The sequence below is a fragment of the Onychostoma macrolepis genome, chromosome 14, assembly GCF_012432095.1.
Source record: "Onychostoma macrolepis isolate SWU-2019 chromosome 14, ASM1243209v1, whole genome shotgun sequence".
Classification (NCBI taxonomy): Eukaryota; Metazoa; Chordata; class Actinopteri; order Cypriniformes; family Cyprinidae; genus Onychostoma; species Onychostoma macrolepis.
Window position 1 is genome coordinate 11678122 of NC_081168.1, and position 21428 is coordinate 11699549.

Below are 21428 nucleotides of genomic sequence, written 5' to 3' on the forward strand. Positions count from 1 at the left end.
ATTATTATTCATTAAATACTGTCAAATTTGCATTTTAATTCCATACACTGCAAATTTCATTCCATATATTCAAGTTTAATTCCATATATTCAAACTTCCATTCCATATATTCAGACTTCCATTCCATATATTCAGACTTCCATTCCATATATTCAGACTTTCATTCCATATATTCAGACTTCCATTCCATATATTCAGACTTGCATTCCATATATTCAAACTTCCATTCCATATATTCAAACTTCCATTCCATATATTTAAACTTTCATTCCATATATTCAATCTTCATATTATAAATACCACAATTTCCTGAACAGCATGCCATAATATATATATATATATATATTAATACAAAAAGTAAAAAGGAACAAAAAGTAAAAAGGTAAGGTATGGGGGAGTATATATATATATATATATATATATATATCCCCATACCTTTTTACTTTTTGTTCCGTTTCAAGCTCTTACTTCATATTTTACTCTATGCTTTCCCCTTTTCTATCCTCTCAAAAGCAGCGTGTCGATTAATTAATAGCTGGCTAATTTAATTTTCCTAAAAGTAATAACTTGTTTAAGCACGAATAAAGAGTGACAAGGCAAAGTCCTAATCTGCCAAAGTTTAATTAGTCTTAGCGAGGTTTGCATACAAGCAAACGGGGGTCAGGGGGAGAGGACATCCCAGCGAATGACAATGGAATGAAGGGTAAAGTAGAGCCGAGGTGGTGGGGGTTTCCATCAACTCTGCCTGTCTGCTTCCATCCGTGCACACGATCAGCCTGCTCTCTCACACAAGGATTGTGGGATAGTTGGAGTGTTGGTGTTAACTGTCAAATAAAGGCTGGTTTTCCCACTGCTATTCTCCACACCTGTCACCCAGGGCAACCTGTGTGTTGTGGCCAGAGTGGTTGGACTCCCCTGGGTGGCTTTAAGGCATAGCCAAAGCTGAAAATCAATTTGCTAAAACTGTTATAGAATGAAGTGAAGAGCCTGCATATATTACAGATTCGCTTAGAGGGCCCTGGGGTAAATGAACAATGAGCTATTGACCACACCACTGCTCTCTTACAATGACTGCACTTCCTACATGGATTAGAGACCATTATTATTATTAATTTATTTTATTGTTATTTCCTAAATTATTAGTAGACTAATAAAGGAGATTAATTAGTTGATTTATGAATATATATGTGTCTATATATTTGCAATACAATGTAATCAAATGTAAAAAGACACACATACTGTACCTTTATACATTTATATGCACATGCATATTTAATTCTCATGTTATAATTTGTCTCAAGTCAATTTTGGAAAGGCATTTTTTGCAAAAAATATATAATAAATTATTTATGCAAAATATACATAAAAATATGTATTCATATATATATATATATATATATATAATTGTTTTATAGATTTATTGTTGCTCTTGCTTTCCCTCAGTTGACATCTGTATTAAATTTATAACCATGTGTCTACTCTGAATACACATAAACTGCATAAAATCGAAGATAATTAGGAAATTATTGCCTCTGATTGATAGCAGGAGCTTAGTGAGGTGGATACCGAATAATAGATTTGATTTATTTTAATTTTTTTTGGCATCCCCTAATACACAAAAAGCTTATCCTTATTCATTACTATCATTTTGATCAAATCATTATAACTCTTTCATATGAAAATCCTCCACCTGCATATCAAATGCATTCTTACCTACAATGAAATGGTCAAATGGACGTTTTGACAGCTGCACAATTGGACATGGAATTCATGAGAAAACAGCTTGAACCTTGTATGTATATTTCCATCCATATCACACCCCAGGGGCACGACAACTGAATGAAAATGACACGAAGCAAATCTCTTGTGCCAGTCCTCCATCACAGAGGAGAAGAGCTGAAAAATGCAGGGAGCCCAGTCTTAACACATCTTTCCTCTTTACTTTAGACAGCACCAAATGTCAGATACTCATCTGGAAATAATTTCCATTCTATTATGGTGACAAGGGGCCAGCGGAATCTAATTAGCAGAAAAAAAAGTGCTAGAGAGCCGGATTGGGAGTGATTGGTGATAGGGTCAGTGGTGCAGGGCCGGCTCTCCAGCCTTCAGGCTCAGCAGGAACACTCCTGAGGTTAACTCCAACTTGAAGGAAGGAGATAAGAAAAGGAGAGAGATATTCAGGTGCTGTGTGCCAGAGACGAAGGTCTCTATTGGTCTGTCAGAACCTCAACTTTGAATATTATTCCCTAAATGATAGTAAAATAGAAATATAAGAGCAAAAACGGGTCAGATATAATTGACTATGGCTCTTAGTGTCTTAGGGTTGATCTATCTATATATCTATCTATCTATCTACTAAAAAGTAAAAAAATAAAAATAAATAAAAAATACCAGTGGTGTTGGTCAAATACCAGGGACAAAATAATCTTGTCCACTGCCTCAAATCACAGGCCTTTCATAGAGCTCAGACATTTACAGAAATAAATGTTTCCCCCTTGAGACCTTGCCATTCTGCCTGCCCCCTTCTCTCATGCACACTATCAAACTAATATCACTTTCAGTGGAAAGGTTAGGCTCAGCTTTTGCATTTATATTTTCCAGACAGAGAGTTTGACCTTTGCAGATCAGACCGTTATTTTTGCTTCTTGTGATGCCATCCAGCTTCACCAACCTTTTATAGTGAAGATTAGCATCCATTACACTGATTGGTTACAGTGAACAAGGGCAAGAATAGGCTGGAGAGTTGTTTGTGCAGCTTTGATTGACTGCAAAAGTAAAGCTTCACAAAAATTTTGTGATGTCAATACTCATTTATGCTTTTCAATAGTAGGTCTACATTAAAAGTGTTCTGTAATTTGTTTAATTTATCATTTGAACAGGTTTAGTCGATGAATTTCCTTGAACGTTGACTAGAGGAATCAAGTAATTAATAATATAATATTGCACCACTGTAAAAAAAAATTAATAAAAAAATAAACAAACGACTCATGTCTTGATTTCTTTTGAGAACTGAAATCATATGGTGCAACCAGTGTATTACGATTCCTGAACAAATGACTCTAATTCTTGGTTCTTTTTTTGTGAATTGCAAGCAAATAGCGCAACCAATGTATTCTGATTTGCGAAGTGACTCTAATGAGTCGGCTCTTTTTAGTAAATATTATAGGTATTATACATATTACTTACACATTTTGAAAGTAATATTTCAGAAATATTAATAACTAAAATATTTTATTATATTATAAACTAAAACTATGAAAACAGAACATTTAACTAGACTTAAAACTCGAAGTAAATGCACATTTTGCACAAATTGTTTTAAATATATCTATTATTATAATGATCTCATCATTATATTCTATTTTGTTCCAGATCTGAGGCCTCTACCTGATGTGGCCATGACGGGAAAATGCACACGCGAGTGTACAGAATACGGCCACTCAGATTCCTGCTGGATGCCTGGACAACCCTCACCCAACCGCACCAAGAGTGCCAAGAGCGGGCCCAAGCTCTCCACCTTCGTGCCTTACCAGGAGAGGGAGGGTCAGGAGCGCCTGATGGCTGACAGCAGCTCTAAGCCTCACGGAGAGGAGCGGAGCGGAGGCGGGAGCAACAAAGTGGCCAGCATTCGCTTTTTGCCTCCCTACACTAGTGCCTATTCTGCAGGCGGCGACTCCGGTAAGGACTGCCCCAGGGAGGAGATCCCCCTGAGTCAGACAGCCGATTACGCCCCTGCCACTACACCCTCCAGCCAAGGCTCCAAAAGAGAAATCTACCTGTGATTCACCCGTCGCCCGCCTAGGTTTGATTCTACATTTGATCCAATTTACTTGTGATCAGCAATGCCTGTGAGAGGATAAAAGGCCTCGTTGTCAAAACACCTGCTAATTCTACCCCACCACCAGACCCCGATTTACACAGACGTCTCGACGTGCATCTCCAATCCCCTCAGCCATAAGCCTAATGGCTGACACAAAACAGCTAGAGACCTTCTTTAAAACCCTCTGGGTTTTATACAGCCCTGCGCATTGTTAGAGTCTCTGGAAGCCGAACAGATATGAAGAGAATAATCATAAAAAAAAGAGAAAACCATTTTGTGAATATGAAATGAAGTACACAATCCCCATGTAAACTTCTAATGAAAGAATGTAAGGACAATTTTTAAGTGAACTTTGTGATAATTTAATGTCAATGTTATATTCCTATTTGATTCTGATTCGTTTGTTGATTTTTGTTAGTTTTTATTATATATATATATATATATATATATATATATATATATATATATATATATATATATATATATAAATAAATATATTACTTATGATCAGACTGTAGTTATGCTTACCTAAAAACATATACACATCCAAATAGTACTTTTTTTCTTTTTCTTTCTTCTGTGTGTGTGTGTAACTAAGAACTCGAGCCAGAAGAACTGGCAAACCAAATACTGGCTATTTCAAGAGGGACATATAACATGTATACGTATACACGTAAAAGAGAACATTCACCTTTCTTTAAGCACTGAAGGATAACTGTTTCTTACATTTGTCTTTTTTCATAGGAAACTCTTTTCTTAATGTACAGTGATGTAAATACTACACGTCTGACGAAACAGTTTTGATTTATGATTTAGCTGTACAGACCCTCGAAGCCACGGCTTCCTTCTGTTGATGATAGTAGAAGGGACATTGCTCAGAGGATTTGCTTCCCTGTCAGTACAAGAAGGACAACAGTTTTGGACCTTGGAATGCTAAAGATAATCCACAGTATGAGCCTCCGCCGTCTAACTACTTGGGACTCGAGTGAACACGGAATTTGGGGCAAAATTCAAGGGAAACAAATGGATTAAAGCAGGTATGCATGATGCCATTTGTCATTTCGGACAAATTTGACGGGCTTCATCAGTTCCCAGAGGAAGCTCTCCCTGTGACTTTTCCTCTGTAATACTCTTGTACTTCTTCACAAGACTATCTACAAGTAACTGAGGCTTTAGGTGAGTTGCCCTCTGGAAGAGCTTTGTTCAACCCAACCCATCCCATTCGTAGGGAGGAGCAACGACTTTCACAAAAAAAACAAAAAAAAAACAAACAAAAACAAAACAAACAAAAAAAATGAACTGTTCATGTGCTGTGCAATAGCCTACTCGTTTTTGGACATGTCAAACTCTGTTGTGTAGGTGTGTGGTTTTGTCAGAGATTTTGGCTCTGCTCTGTGGTGGGTCTGACCTTGTCAAAACGAACGCTCACAAGAAGTAGACGGGTTCAAAAATCGTGACAACAGAACATTTCTCTCATGTTTGACCACATTAAAGTTGTATTCAACAAGTCCAGTATATTCTAAAACATCAGAGATTCTGTTTAAAATGTGCTTTGAACCTATGACATGACAAGACTACTGCAGCGAGCTTAGAAACGTCTAAACCTCGTTAACCTATTACCGTAAAGTCACACTGGTGCTCGCCTGTAGGGGGCACTTTCATTGAAAGCACTAATTTCCACAATTGAAAGCGAGGTCTTTCAGAAACAGTTTACAGGAAGTTCATTTAGGGCTGATGGTAACAGGGATTGCATCAGTTGGGATGCAGGTCAGCAAAAGCTATAATGAGTGTTCGAGCTACACACAAGTGCACTATAATTTACACCATGTCACACAGCTAAGTCACCACTTAAAACTGACTATTCACCTCGGGTGATTTGGCCATTAACTCTGTAGGCGTTGATTCAATGCTCACAGAGCTATGTGCTTTGGGTTTAATACTTGATAAAGTCTCCTTTTAAAAAAACAAAACAAAAACAAAGTGACCCAATGCTAAAGGCTGGTGTCTCAGGTGACATACATTTGGTGTGATACTACCTTATGTGTGTGGGAATTCATTTAGTTCACTGCTGACCCCTTATTTGAACACTGGCAAACCAAATACTTCAATGACTAAGTAAATAAGATGTATTTCCAATTTGACATGGTCTTTGGTCTTTGCATGCCCTGCGACACTCCCCATGGGCAAACGTTGTTGAGCATGCCGCAGCCCTGGGGCAGACCGGAGGAGATACTGAAAGACCTCACTCGGTCTAAGTGTTGATTTGAGAACATTGACACTCTCGCTTCATTGTACACATTTAACTTCCTGTTCTTTTAATCATCCCAGTGACTACTGACCTTAAAGGTGTTTTCTGCAGTGACAAACAGAAGCTGCCCAGGCTGCATGAACCCCAAACGCTGCATGACAGGTAGACAGTCTCTCGCTCCCACTGGGAAAACCTGGAGTTTATCCCTGGAGAGCAACTGTCACAGATACTGATAGGTCAAATCACTCGGAGTGTGTGTGAACGTGTGCGTCTTCGCACACCTGTGTAACTGTGTAGATGCACGGAGGGATCCGTTCACTGCCTTTAAAGCAAGAAATTTTCAATCTCTACACGTTAATTTTCGATTTTTGCTAGGATTTTCAACAGCCAAATTGTGTTGTGGCATCTCATTGAATAAAATGGCTCTTGCTGTGTGAAACATAGGACAGTGGTGCAAAGAATCTGAGGGAAAATAAATAACGTCTTATACACTGGGCGTAGGGTGAAAGACAGTCCACGTCCTTATCATCCTGCAGTTGTAGCTGTTAGTTTGTTAGTCAGAGAGCAATATATTTTACTCTCATATGGGATCTGGTCTTTTCTTAGGTAGTTTCTTAACTCAAATAGACCAGTGTTAATTGAAGTCTGAATGAATCTGTGGCTAAAAATGTATTCTCATTCAGTTTGTTTTTTATTTTTAAATATATATTTATGATTTAGTTTATTGTTTAAGAAAATCGAATTATTCTGAACTTTGAACTACTGTTATTTCATACCAAACACAATCTCTCATTAGTTTTAAGGTTTACGATTTAAGTTATGCATTCCACACAACCCCATTACTCATTCGTTTTTGTTATCTGAAATACAAAATTGTCCTGCTTTTATATTTTTATTAGCAGTGTTAAAGCAAAATTGACAATGGTGATTTGTTATATACATATACATGTTTTTTTTTTTTTATTTTTTTTTATGATGACGTCTATTGTAGCACAGTGATGAGCAAATCATGTAAACAATCACTTTTTTTGGTACCTAAAGCACAGAATCTTAATTTTCTTTAGGGTTTTGTCCGCTTTGTGATCAGGCCCAAACGGAACCTGCATTTTTTGCATTCATTTTTGAGGGAATAAAATTCTGTGTAATGGATTTAAACGTGGTAAAATGGGTTAAATAGAGCTTAATCGGTAGCTGAAAGCGCTATCAAATTAGCCAAATATTTAATAAACCAACACACGAGGGGTGAGGATATGTATGGCTTTTTAAATAATGGGCGTTCCAGTTCTGTGGAAATCTATGGAGCTTTCTGTCGGCACAGATTCCGTGTGGGCCTGTTCATGACTGATGTTCAATTTCATCCTACTGTAAGCTCTATTTCATTTGTGCTGAATCGTGTATTTGATTACATGGAAATCAATCAAATCCAATGTGACTTAAGAATCAGTTCTTTGTCTGACACATGGACTCATTTTGGAGCAGAGCCACCCGCTGCATTTGTCCAGGTATTAGGAGTTATGAACGAACATGTCATCGTGTTGTAATGTCACCGTGCATAATGAGGCTCACCATGCATCTCTGCGCATAATAGAAGTAGAGAGTAAACTGCATCATTCTACCCCTCGAAAAAGATTAAAAACGAAATCAGTAATTTATTTTGTGAAGCGGTGGCTGAGCGGATTCATTACTATGACTTTGACTCTGAAATGAACCGATAGCGCTTTAGCGGTTTGTGGGCGTCTGCCTTCATATGATTTCGATATTAAAAACTCTACACTAAGTAACTGAAGAACAGCCACCGTTTAAATAGATAATTACAGGAAGTACAAGTTTGTAGCCTAAGTGTTGGTTATATTTATATCGAAACGCTTGTGATGCCTTGTTTTCTTTGTACAGTTTTATGTACATGCTAATAACGTGGCTTTTTAAAAAAAAAAAGAGAACAGAAAAAGAACATGTTGAAAGACATTGAAATTGTAAAATATTTTTAAAAGTAGAATATGTTAGAATGAGAGTGGTTGGGGGCACACAGTTGGTGCGCCTGTGTTTAAAATGTCATCAGTAACCATTCACTGGCTTCTAGTCTATTTTAAAGTTTTACTGTCTCTTTTTATGAGTCTTATTTTTTCCTGAGTTCTGTGTTATTTGCAAAACAGTGGCTTTGAAGAGTTTAGCCCTTATTCGTTCCATTATGTTCTTATCAATATCCGCATGTTAAACACGACGAGGAAGAAAAAAGAGAAAAAAAAAAAATGTTGTCTTTTATTTTTGCTGAGCAAATCAAAGAAATACTATCTTGTAAGTACTCCTTCCTTATAGCTTTACAATAAAATACATTCTGTAAAACACTGTGTCCTTCATGGATTGTTAGTGGCTTATATATATGTATAGCTTTTATTAGCACGGTTTCTTTTTATTTCATCAGGGAAAGTGCTTTGAAAATGTGTTCACTCTTTCAAGTCCATTCTTTGGGGAACACATGTACCACATTGTACCATCTTGCAAACAACTAAAAGTGAACTTCCTGATTCAGCACATCTCATCCACTGAAAAGCTTTGCTTTCATCAGTCTTAGCAAACCTGGCAGAGTTCAAATTCTCCTAAGGTTCTTCAGCTTGTTCGCAATGTGTGGCATTTGTTCCTTGGGAGAATAAAGCCCTGTTAACCCCATTGGATTTCTTAACGTGCCAGTGGCACTGCCAAGCGTGGGTTTCATCGATCGACATAAACACAATGGGGCCTAGAGTCCAAACACACACACATACACTCACCCTAACAAACGGTCTCTCATATGCCACAGCCATACTGTACAGTGGCACCATGCAGAATTCTTGGGACCCCAGAGATTTGTGGGAACTCCTCAATCTCAAATTATTCAGGCTTACAGTGACAGATCTTCCCCTGTTTATATACTGAAAATCAGAGCTAACAGCATTTTAAAGTGATAGTTCACCCCAAATTGTCATTATTACCTCATTTTGTTGCAAATCTGTTCCCCAAAATGAGAAATTGTGCAGAATGTTGATGCTGTTCTTTTCTAATTTAAGTGCATTATGTGCAGGGGATTTTCATATGACTCATTGCACTATATTCTTCTGAACTCATTCAATATCTTTGTGTGAAAATAAGTTTTGCAGATTTACATTTGTGGACACTGTGGTTCAAAAGTTTGGGGTTGATACAATTTTTGAAAGACGTGTCTCATGCTCACCAAGGCTACATTAATTTAATCAATAATACAGTCAAAATTGTACTTTGAAATTAATACTAATATTCTTCTAATCAATTATATAATTATTTATTCCTGTGATGGCAAAGCTGAATTTTCAGCAGTGTTTGTTATTAAAATAATTACACTTTAGTATAGGGACCAATTCTAAGTATTAACTAGTTGCTTATTAGCATGCCTATTAATAACATATTGGCTGTTTATTATTACTTATAAAGCACATATTCTGCATGACCATATTCTATATCCCTCATCCTACCCAATACCTAAACTTAACAACTACCTTAATAACTATTAATAAGCAGCAAATTAGTAGTTTAATTAAGTAAAAGTGATAGCTAATGGTTTGTTAAAAGCAAGAATTGGACCTTAAAATAAAGTTTGACCAAATAATAAGCAAAATAATTTCTTTACTGTCCCTAAACCGTTGAACATTTGTGTATATTCGAATATGGTAAATTAACGTCACCACAGATTTAATTTCCATGATGCAGACACTTTTGTGGTCTATGGATGCTAGAAAGTCATAAATTAGGACAGAATATCATTTTTGAGAGAACTATTTTCGCTTGTTAGAGTGTAACCAATCTACAATGGCAAACTCTAAAATCCACCATACTATAAAGACTGTTATTTTTAAACCGAAAGACATGAAATAGTGTTTTAAAAATGCCAGCTTCACACTGCTGGAATTAATGAGAAATATCTCAACAGAACTAAGATGCATGCAGAAAAAAAAAAAAAAAAATCACAGCTGTTCAAACTCTGCAGCACTTTTTGTCAAGGGTTCTTTATTTCCTTCCACGGCTGCTGTGTGCATGAGGAGGATTTACAGAGTCCCTGAGTGGCTCCCTTAGGGCAGTGCTTGACTGAGGGTCAGTGTTATCAGCCTCTAGGCCGACAGAGCAGAGGTTTTACTCTACAGCACAGTGGCCACCCTCGCCAACTGTAAATATTGGCTCTTCAGTGCAGTCAAATGAAGTGTCTAATGATGGGGTTTTGAAATAAGCTCTCACCTGCTGTCAGACAGACAAAACTGAGATACTGAGAAAATGTAAAGGAAAGAAAAACATTAAAACAGCACAGTCCCTGAATGAGGGAGAGCGTCACAGGGAGGATAAATATGAAGATCTATTTATATATCTGCTGGCGCATTGGAATAAGTAATAAGTTTAATTCACAACCTAGACACTGGGGAACTTCTGTGTGGAGTTTCCAGATATACCTTGTTTTCCTCCTAAGAAAATGCCAAGCTATGAATATTCTTTGAAAGGACAACCTGTCCGCGCATTATTGCGTTCCTCAGTGTGTGGTCATAATGACTCTGACAGAAGGTCAGTTGATGACTTGAGAGGTATGTGCATAAATGTTAATGCTAATCACTCAAAGCTTGTGTATAATATAGGACTAAACCATCTATTTATTTCCCCCCTCTCTTGCTTTCCCTATCTCTCCATTAAGGCTGACTCCACCTCTCTCGCTTGCGGTTTACAGCATGAGGAAGGCACATAACTGCAGGCACTGTATGTAATGTTAAAATGAGATTAGCCTACTGGTGCACATCTCTGTATGATGATTAGGAACAGCGCTTACAGTCTCCAGCCATTCCAAGGTTCCCTTTGCTGATGGAAGGAGTCCCACACATAGTGGGAGAACATGAGCATTTGAAGATTTGTTTGCCCATTATCAGGATAGGTGATGAAAAAACATGTATTCTGCACACTTTGCATCTCCTGCCACAAGATTGCCAGTTTTATATATGTATATACATTTATAGCATTTTTATGTTCTTTTATCTTTTCTTTTTCTGTTTTTATGAAAGCCCATTTCCACCACAAAAAAAAAAAATAAATAATAATAATTCACTTACACATTTAGCAGACGCTTTTATTCAGGCTATACATATTTTTTTTATCGGTATGTGTGTTCCCTGGGAATTGAACCCACGACCTATTGCGCTGCTAACGCAATGCTCTACCACTGAGCCACAGGAACATAATATATATGTTAAATACATAAATAAATAAATAATGTTGTGATAATTCATAAAACTCAAAATTATGATATAAAGAAGTAGAAATCACAATTAAAAGTTATGTTTTTTTTTTAAAAGCTAAAAAGTCATAGTTGTGACAAAAAGTTTGACTTTAATAGATGGATAATTAGAGGATCAAAATTAGATAATTACAAGATAAGTCAAACTTATGAAACAAAAAGTTTAGATAATTATGAGAATAAAAAGCCATATTTATAACTTGTAGGGGGGAAAAGTAGAAATCATGACAAAAATGTTGAAGTTGAGATAAGTCATATGATAAAAGGTTTGTTGTGGATTGGGAAATTTTACTCTTTTCATATAATGACTTACAATCTCAATTTTGATTTTTGATGTCATGGCAGAAATGGGATTTCATCGTTTTATTTTGTATTACCAACTATTTTAAAATAAACAATAAATATTTTATGTTATTACACATAATTTAGTATTGCTCTGCCAAAGAACATATTTTAAACAGAAGCCAAAGCAGGATCGACTGTTTTAAAATCAATGTTTTTGTTTTTTCAAGCAGTGCACAGACTGGCAGGCTGTTTTAAATTCTGCAAGCACAACAAACTTAATGATACAAAAATTCTTAAAAGTTGTGTTATAGGCCTATGATATATCATCACTTTTGTAACTCCTCTTGCCCAATCAAATTAGAAGACTAGAACTAAGTGTTGTTTAAAAACACTCTAATGATGGTGAATTATCTTAATGATGACGATAATGATGGTGATTTGACAGAGAGAGAGAGAGCGTCCACCTCTCACTTCCACTTCATAATTACAGGCACATCACTCCGTAAAGCCTTGGATGATAAGATAGATGGACGGATGAGCATAGATGGAATGATGAGGTGAAGAGAAATCTTGCTGTGATGGAGGGTGGAGGGAGGTCTGTCCTGAGGGGCAGCACTGTAATGCCCCGCCACCATCCCCCCGCTCCTCGCACCAGCCTTTCCTCTCCATCACTGTCGGCCGGAGGGGGCAGCCCGGCTGACTGCAGAGGGGAAACGGTGCATGTCGTGTGGGCGAGGGCAGGGGGAGCCGCCCCCATGGCGCTTCTGTAGTTCTTTTCATATCAATCACTCCACAGGCAGAGAGCTAAAGACAGACTCGCTGCCTGCCATCATCCACTCAGGACTGGAGCATTACAAAATCTCCTACCATCCACCTCCCCAAACAACATCCTCCTCTGATCTCTTTCTTACAAACATGCTCATTCCATCTCAATCTTGACCCTCTGTTGGCTGTCATTCTGTGGCTTTTGCCAGACCCCTGCAAATCGAGTTCTATTAGCCTCAACCTGACAGTGGGAGTCTCTGGCAAAGCAAAGTGTGAGTAATGCGATTTGTCTCTCCGTTGTTGTGCAATGGGAAATAGACTGTCAAGGTGTTTACAGACATGAGGATGAAAGAGTGTGTTTTGAGAGGTGGGCTTTAGAAAGGACTTTAAGGTCTGGGTTACAGACAAAAAAATTTAAACAAAACTCCTAAAATGAAACCTTTTTTAGATGTCAAATACAGAATCACTTACAGTTTTTCTCAGTCGTTTTGGTGCATTTCTCGAATCATCCTTACTGTTTGCAAAACAGTAAGTGCATTTCTCAAAACAACTCGTACAAATAGCAAAACACCATGGACTACCTGCAAAAGCCAGTCTCTTGCTCAAAATACTTAGTTCATCTGTCAAAAATAAAGATCTGTGTCAATGAACATGTCAGTGCCATCAGAATGACAAGTCCTTGTGTCATTGTGTACGGACAAGACAGTCAAATTGCTTAGTCATGTTGTCAGTATAACAGTGCACTCTGGAGGGATGTTCTGATGTAAACTATGGCAACAGTTTGGATAACAGTTACTGTATTGAAATGCAGAATGCTGCACTTTTCATGTATGCCATATATCCATTCCAAACATACAAATTTACAAATTACTGTATGTGGGATATTGATTGAAAGACTGGATTGGATACAGTTTACTAGTAATCTGACAGAGGAAAAAACAAACAAAAAAAAAACATTACAACATCATTGTGATATAGAAAAGAAAAAGAAATATGGACACAAAGGTGATTTTTTTTTTTTTTTTGAAAGTCCATTGTCAGAATTTGTAACTCTTGTGTTGTTCTCTGTCTATATATGCTTTCCAATTGAAGGTTCATGAGATGTATCTTTGAGCTATTTCAGAGAACTGGTTTGTCATTGGTTGATCTATATTCTCTTCATTAGTGAAAGTCAAGATTCACTTTCACAATTCATGGCAAATTTACAAAAAGTCTAATAGAAATGTGTAGAACGTATGCTTGACAGTTTATGACAACTAGATCAATCATTTTGCATTTAATGACTTATACGATGAACTAATGACTTGAGGTTTTGAGGGGTAAGACTATAGCACAGAGAACTATATAATACATTTCGAGCAACATGACAATAGCAACTGATAATGTAGGAAACCACAGACAAATGTACATAATCAATTGCATAAATGTACCAAAGCAATCGCAATTTGTTCAAAAGAATGAGAAACTGCTTTTATGATGTGCACAAGTGACTAGATGATGTGGAGGTTGAACAAGTAGTTTTGAAAATTTCATTTCTGATCTGAGAAATGCACCAAAGCGACTGAGAAAAAACTGTAATGCTTCATTCAGGGCATGGTTTCTTAACAGTGACTGCTGTTTGTTGTGATAAACAGATTTGTTTAGAAGATGAGTATTTAACTAAACTGTTTTACAAGTTGTATTCAGTTTAAAAGTAGTGAATATTAAAAATTAATAAATGACTTCCAATTTGATGATGTCAGTGATCCTGATTATATAGGCTATCACACTTTTTCTAATAGATAGATAGACAGATAGACAGACAGACAGACAGACAGATCGATCACTGCCTGAATGAACCACTAATTAGATTCGGTGCATAAAACTCATATGGACGCACATTTTTAGTTTTCAGCACATTTTCTAACATTTTGGCTGCGGTCCAGAGCCATAAAATGCATTTTAGAATGACCGGGAAAGGATAGAATGATATGAGAAAAACCTGAACGTGTCAAGAGAAAAGGGAGACGGGCAGCATAGACAAAAAGGGAATTTATTGTTCCACCACGCAACGCGTTGTTCATTTTATTTCTCCACAGTCACTTGTATTTTCTCCTCCTTCTCCCAAGGCTTTATATTTTGCTGCTTGGAAAAATTAGTCACACTACCAGTTGTTTGCCGACTTGTTCAGACTTGCCACTCTAAACCGCAGGTTCATTAACAGGAAACAATTAGCAACCAAGCTTGCACTCAGTACAACATAAGGGAGGTTGGTAAAATTACAGCATGTGGCAGCATATTTTATGCTTAAATGGATATATTCCTTTCACCTCTCTGGCAACTGGAATGTGCCCAGTCATTATTACATCGTATCCTTTTTGAAGAAGCGTCGAATGACTTCTTGTACGAAGAATAACAATGCTGTGTTTGATTGCGGTCAGGATTGGGCTATATTGCCTTCTGGAGGCACAATATCGCACATCCTGCTGTTAATTCAGTAATGTGAGGATTTTACCATGTAGCCAATTCAGAGGCAACCGTAAGCATACTATTTCTCATTTAGCCCAAGAATCCACAGGTGACTATTAGTGCAGAAGTCAGAGAGCATTTCATTTTTCCGACTCTGGTTTGAGCTGGACTGCAGATGAGAGTGATCAGACCTCTGTGATTCTCTCTTTTCCTTTTAAATGAATAGTTCTGCCATCTTTATTTCATCTTAAAAGGAGTCCAATGTGACCCTGACCCATATCAAATCAAAGCGTTACCTAGGCTTATTAGCGGCACAAACCTGGGTATCTTTCTCTTTTATTCCTTTCCATCCTCCACTCTCTCTCTTTATCTGTTTTCCACCTGTGATCGCACAGTCTTATCTTCTGTGATATGCTGCTTGACCTTCCATTCAGAGCCAGCTGTGAGGAGGTGCTTCGTCGGAGGAGAGGACACTGGAATGGATATTCATTAGTTATGAGATAGCCGTCTGCATTCGCATGATGACCTCCAAGGATGTCGGATAAAAGACAGCCAACAATGAGGGATGTGATTTAAAGCCTGCACTCCTCCTTTTATGGGGTGACCTTCCCCTACAACCCTGGCCTAGCTTTCATACTCATCTACCTATATTCAGACATCATCTGACATAATGGACTCGAACAAGTCCATCACGGCTGTAACTAGCATCCTTCAATATGTCATTGAATGGCAAAGTGATTCTTTTCAAATTATCTGTTTATGATATCATTTGTGATAATTAGCTAAAATTAGCAGCCACGCAGGACAAATAGGATCAAAACAGAACATCAAATGTTGTCTGCAACGATTATATCTTGCCATTGCAAATGTAAAGAAAGAATAATACATTTCAAAGTTTGTATGATAAAACATTCTTGTCATAACTAGGGTGAGTTTAATTTTCTACAGTGTGTTATTTATCACCTTATTTTGCGATATAGTTCAAACCTTCCTATAGCTAAAACTGTAGAATGGCGCTAGCAACACCAAGGTTGTGGGTTATCTCCTCTTCTATTTTTCTCATTTACACAAAAGTTGACTGATTTATACCCATCATTAATTGGCTTAATCATTTCCAGAAAAGTGTGAGGTTCAAGACTTGTGTTTCATCCCATATGGCTAAATAAATAAATAAATAAGCAAGCAAACAATCTCTGGTCAAATTATATTTTAAATATAGGCGTAATATATGTTATATTATACATTATGTTATATATTAACTGCAAAGCTCAATGAAATATATATTTTTGAAATATTTTTTAATTTAATTACAACCTTCCTGCCAACCTTCATAACTTCAAAATGCATTTTTTTTTTTTTTTTTTTTTGGTAAACTAAAGTATGTTGCTGATTTTTATTTAAATGTGTTATGTGTTCACACGTGTTATTAACAACAACGTTTGTCTTCAAATTTTACATATGTGAATGTATTTTTCATGAATTGAGATATATCATCAAATATATATATTGAAATATATATATATATATATATATATACACATACATACAAATAAATGGTCAAAAACTTGATTAATATCAATCAGCATAATGGGCTGTTATTGTACAGCTAAAATAACTGCAAGCAGATGATGCTAGAAGCCTTGTGCAATCAAGTTACAAATGCACATGGCCTTACATTAACAATAAAGTGGATTATAAACTAGAACTGCAATGGCGACTGTGCGTACAAATTAAATGAGTTAACATACTGTAATAATTTATGTTCCATTATCATGTAATATTATAATGTGTTCTCATTAGTGTTGGGAAGGCCGAGGTCAAGCCTTGCAGTGGTAAGTACACCGGCTATTCCATTTAGAAGTAAAATAATCCCCGAGTCCACCACTTGACGGCCCATCAATCATTCCACACACACAAGCACTCAATGAAAGCTGCGGAGGTGACAACGGATTTACACGAGAGATTGGACCTGTTGTTAATTAGGTCCTATTGTACAAGCGATCTGCAAGCTCAATATCTTATGAATATTAGCTGCTGACAATTCATTAAAATGTCCGTATAACTTTGGCGCTGACTGGTGGGGGGAGATTTGGCTAAGTGAAATAATGAAGCAGGGATATGGCTGTGCAGTAGTGTGACAGTAACAATATGCAGATTGCCAGGACATTTTTGGCAGCAGCTGAGATCTGGGATTTATTACAGGATTGTGAGAGGAATCCGGGGAAAAAGGCCTCTCATCAGGCCTGCAAAATGGGCATTGAGTAATATTTTTTGTTACGGGTGAAAGAAAAATAATTTGTCATATATCTGTTTTCTATTTTGGTCTGATGCGTTAGTCATTCAGGAGTGCTAGGTGTTTGCTGTAAGGTTCACGAAGGGAAATTTGCATTACAAGTGGTCGCACTTTCAAATGAGTAATTAGAGTCTGTTTACATGAGCCAATTAAATGCAATTAAAAGCATCAAAATAGTCATTTTCCACCCTGTCACCAGTGTTAAAATACATGAATGGTCAAACTGCAGACTGCAAATTCGCACAGGCCCATTAGCAGTTTTATTCGTGAATATTTATTTAGCAAAAAATTAGGGTTTGACTCACATCAGCATCCATCAAATACTTTTATTGGAAGTTTGGTTGTCTCTGTGCAGTTTAATTATCATTTCCATGATGAGGCCTGTTCCAAACCCTGCCAAACTTTAATAAAACGTGACTGATTGATTGGGGTTCAGTGCAAAGCACAGCTAATTAAGGTTGGATGGAGGAGTATGTAATTAGGAGTGTAGCAGTGCATCCTCCACAGTGAAGATGCGGGAGATGTATACATTCCCTTGATGTGCTTCCTGAGAGAGTTATCTCCAAGTCAGTCCGTCCTACCATCAAATGACTGATGTTTTTATTTATTTAGACTGCAAGAGCTTATGGCTAAGCACTGTTTGCACTCACTATCTTAATTGCTATGGAAATGAATGTAAAACGGCACTAGAGTCAATCAAGTGGAGAGTTCAATTTAAGGAAGATTGCACAGAATGGACTGATCGTTAAAAAACGGTGTGGGCTATATAACTCTCATGATATGCTCAGGAACAGGACTGCTCAATCATGCTCCTGGAAATCCACCATTCTGCAGAGTTCAGTTCCATCCCTGCTCTGGCACACCTGCCTGTAATTTTCAAGTGAACTATAAGACCTTGATTAGTCGGTTCAGGTGTGTTTGATGAGAGTTGAAACTGAAGTCGACAGAAATTGTAGATCCTCTGAAGCACTGAACATCCTGGTTTTAGTATCTACAGAATGTTTTTAACCTTTAATCAGTGGCATAAACTTGGATGTCAACATTTTATGAATCTTCAGCCCCCTTGAGGGACTTTTTTTCTAAATAAATAAATAAAAATTACTAGTGATAAATCCAGCCATGTCCAAGACTTGCAAATATGACGTCATCTAGCGACTTTTAGCTAGCAGGCTTTAGCTACTTTCCGCTTAAAGCAGTAGGCAACAGTGCCTCTAATGCATGCTATATTAAAGGAGTCATATGATGATTTTTTAAAGATCATTATTTTGTGTGTTTGGTGTAACAGAATATGTTGTTGACATGTTCTAATGTTCAAAAAATACATTATTTTTCAAATACTGTACATTATTGTAGGTCCTCTATGCCCCGCCTCTCTCAAACGCGTCGTTTTCTATAAAGTCCCTCCTTCCGACAAGCGCAGTCTGCTCTGATTGGCCAACTGACACAGTGCATTGTGATTGGCTGAACACCGCAAGCACTTGTCGGAAATGTAACACCCCTTTCTCGCGAGCTTCATCTTTCAAAATAAATGTAAAGACAGTTAATAATGTCCTTAGTTTTACCATCAGTTCAAGCCCGAAAGGGGAACAGAGTCACGTGACAGACACAGTGATGAAGTATGTTTGCACACAAGCCGCGATTAAGACAGATGACTCCACTGTGATGTGACCCTGTCTCTCTCTCTCTCTCACACACACACGCGCACACACCATAGACTGTAAAAAAAAAAAGTGTCTGTGACATCACTAGTAGTTTTCTGAAGAGCATTTTTGAAGCCTAAAGTGGGCGGAGCCAACCGCCACCATCTTGGCAGCGCGTCACTCCCGGATAATCGAAAATGGGCAAAAAGGCGGGACGTGGGTGAAGCTGAGCTGAAACCACGCCCCTCTATAGTGGCAGCAGTGCTGCAGTGCAAAAACAAAACACCATAACTTCGTTTTTGGTCCAAAATGAGTTATTGATAATTTTGGGACATTCTAGACCTCCTTTATCATGTGTTTAAGTATAATGGAGAAAAGCCCCGGAGAAACCAAGGCAGAACACTATAATATCAGTTAACGTTACCGCTCCTTGACTTTGTTTTTGAACGCTCAAATTAAGTTACAGTGCTCTGCATTTGTTTGCATTCGTTCGTCAATACTGTGCCAGCCTGAGTTATACGGTATTCTGCCTTTGTTTTACTGTCCATAAAGTCTGCCCCGTTTAAATTACGGTGTGACTTGTGCACTTTTATAGCATCTGTCGGCACTTCATTAGACAAACAAATTAGATAGATCGCGATCTAACAAATTGCTCCATATAACAAAGCACTGCAAACAGTAACGACTGGATAATAATAATTAATCGTAAATACAAAAAGTTGTAAAAAAAAAAATTTTTTTATATATAATACAGATTATTCACTCAGTGCCAGTCTGGGGCTGCCGACTTCTGTAGGTGAGGACTCAAATGCCGTGACTGCGTATCACACATAAAATCAATAATTTTCGCAATTAAATCCGTTTCCTTCCTTTTCTTGTGAGTCGATAAAATCCATTGCAATGAATGCCATCGGAGATGTTTAATTCACAATCATTCGGAGCATTACCCCTGCTGGCGTTCACATCAATCCACAAGTCATTCTTATAGGTTAAACTATTTTAATTCAGTTGGATGTAAAAACAATAGGCAAGTACGTCTTGCATCCTTTAATGTTAGCGAACATTGCAAATAAATTGTTTGCAAAATGGTATCCACGCACGTTTAACTTTTTGTCTGGTTGTTACGGTCAGAAAAAATATATATTAAAAAAATCACATGTTATAGCCTAGCCAGTGATGACTAGATTTTATACAGATGTCACTATAATGATTCTGTAAATGGTGATCAGCACCCTATATAATGTGGAAATTACTGCCTTTTCCCTTGGCTTGACATCTCACTTTTTGCAGACAGTGCAAAAGCAGAGCACAATATCAATATAGCGGTAGAAATCAAGTTTGAGATCATGTTCATTAAAACATCTAATTGCCACATTCCCAGTGTCCTACCTATAATTATTTTTTCTGTACAAATACAAATCTTTAAAGCCAGTTTTCTAAGTTTCACACTCTGGAGCAGAGCGGCAATCCACCTGTCACTCAAGTGGCCACGCCCTTAATTATGCAGAACTTTAAGGCTTAATATAATTTAAACGGATGAGTAAAAAAAATAAATAAATAAATTCACCCCCCTCACAATTGTCACAAAGAGCAAAATTAGCCATATAGACCAAAACCAATTTTTGTACCAGGCTGTAAACATTTTTTTTTTTCTGCTGTAAAGTTGGGCATTTTAACATGGGAGGTCTATGGGACTGACTCCCTTTTGGAGCCAGCCTCTAGCGGCCAGTCGATGAATTGCAGTTTGGGTCACTTCCGTGTTGGTTTCAAGAGAGGGAGCAGGGGTGTATTCCAGAAAGCAGGTTATGTGACATACCCGGGTATGTTTGAGGATAAGTGAGCGGATAACCTCAGCTTTCGGTTCCAAAATCGGCGGTTACTTTCAGGGTATGTAAGTAACCATAGCAACTTGCTCTCTGAAGATAACCTGCTCTGGAGCAGGTTATGTTCCAGGGTTAGTTCACTTCAGCGCTATCAGAGCATGACAGATAGCACACAATATTATATATTATTACAATACAGTTATGTATATAGCCTACTATATATATATATGCTATTTTAATGATAAAGCGCTAATATAAGTAATAAATAAGGTTTGCCTATATATTGCTCTAATATGGTTATTATATTTTATTGGCATATATAACAGTTATCTGTATAAATTATAAAACACTATTATGACAAGGTAATGTTTAATTTATTATATTAGCCTATATATATATATATATATATATATATATATATATATATATATATATATATATATATATATATATTTATTACATTTTATATTATCATCTCACACATGGATCGGCATTCTCTATAATGTATTTCTATAATAAAAATACATATCTGATATGACTTAATATATAATTAGCATCAAACAAACAATATAATTCTTATTCTCAAGGATTAAAGATCAAACGGAAAAAAATTAAAAATGATTGCAAAACCATCAATTAGGTGGCGATATGCACGAAGCATAAGGCCAACATGACCTTTGAACAGAAGAAGAAGAAAGAAGCAGTATGGCGTGCTTATTCTTAGCGTCCGTTTCCATAGTGACTCGTCGATTCGTCGCTCTGTTGAGAATGTCTTGAGTCTTAACCAGGAACATACTCTGAGTTGAATGAACTTACTCCCGGACG

General features: G+C 37.1%; 1 protein-coding gene across 7 annotated transcripts in view; it reads left to right on the forward strand.

The window, feature by feature from the left end:
- Positions 1-21428, forward strand: part of pcdh1b (protocadherin 1b) — a 258051-nt gene that overhangs the window by 173430 nt on the left and 63193 nt on the right. For 3 of the 7 annotated variants that reach the window (XM_058797249.1, XM_058797248.1, XM_058797250.1), the window contains one exon: positions 3373-4168. The exons of 2 other annotated variants lie outside the window; for them this stretch is intronic. In XM_058797249.1, coding sequence (XP_058653232.1) covers positions 3373-3782 — 410 coding nt within the window. In that variant the 3' untranslated portion in view covers positions 3783-4168. Of the gene's footprint in view, positions 1-3372; positions 4170-21428 lie in introns of those variants that run through there. 2 more of the 7 variants (XM_058797245.1, XM_058797246.1) reach the window with 1 other exon arrangement.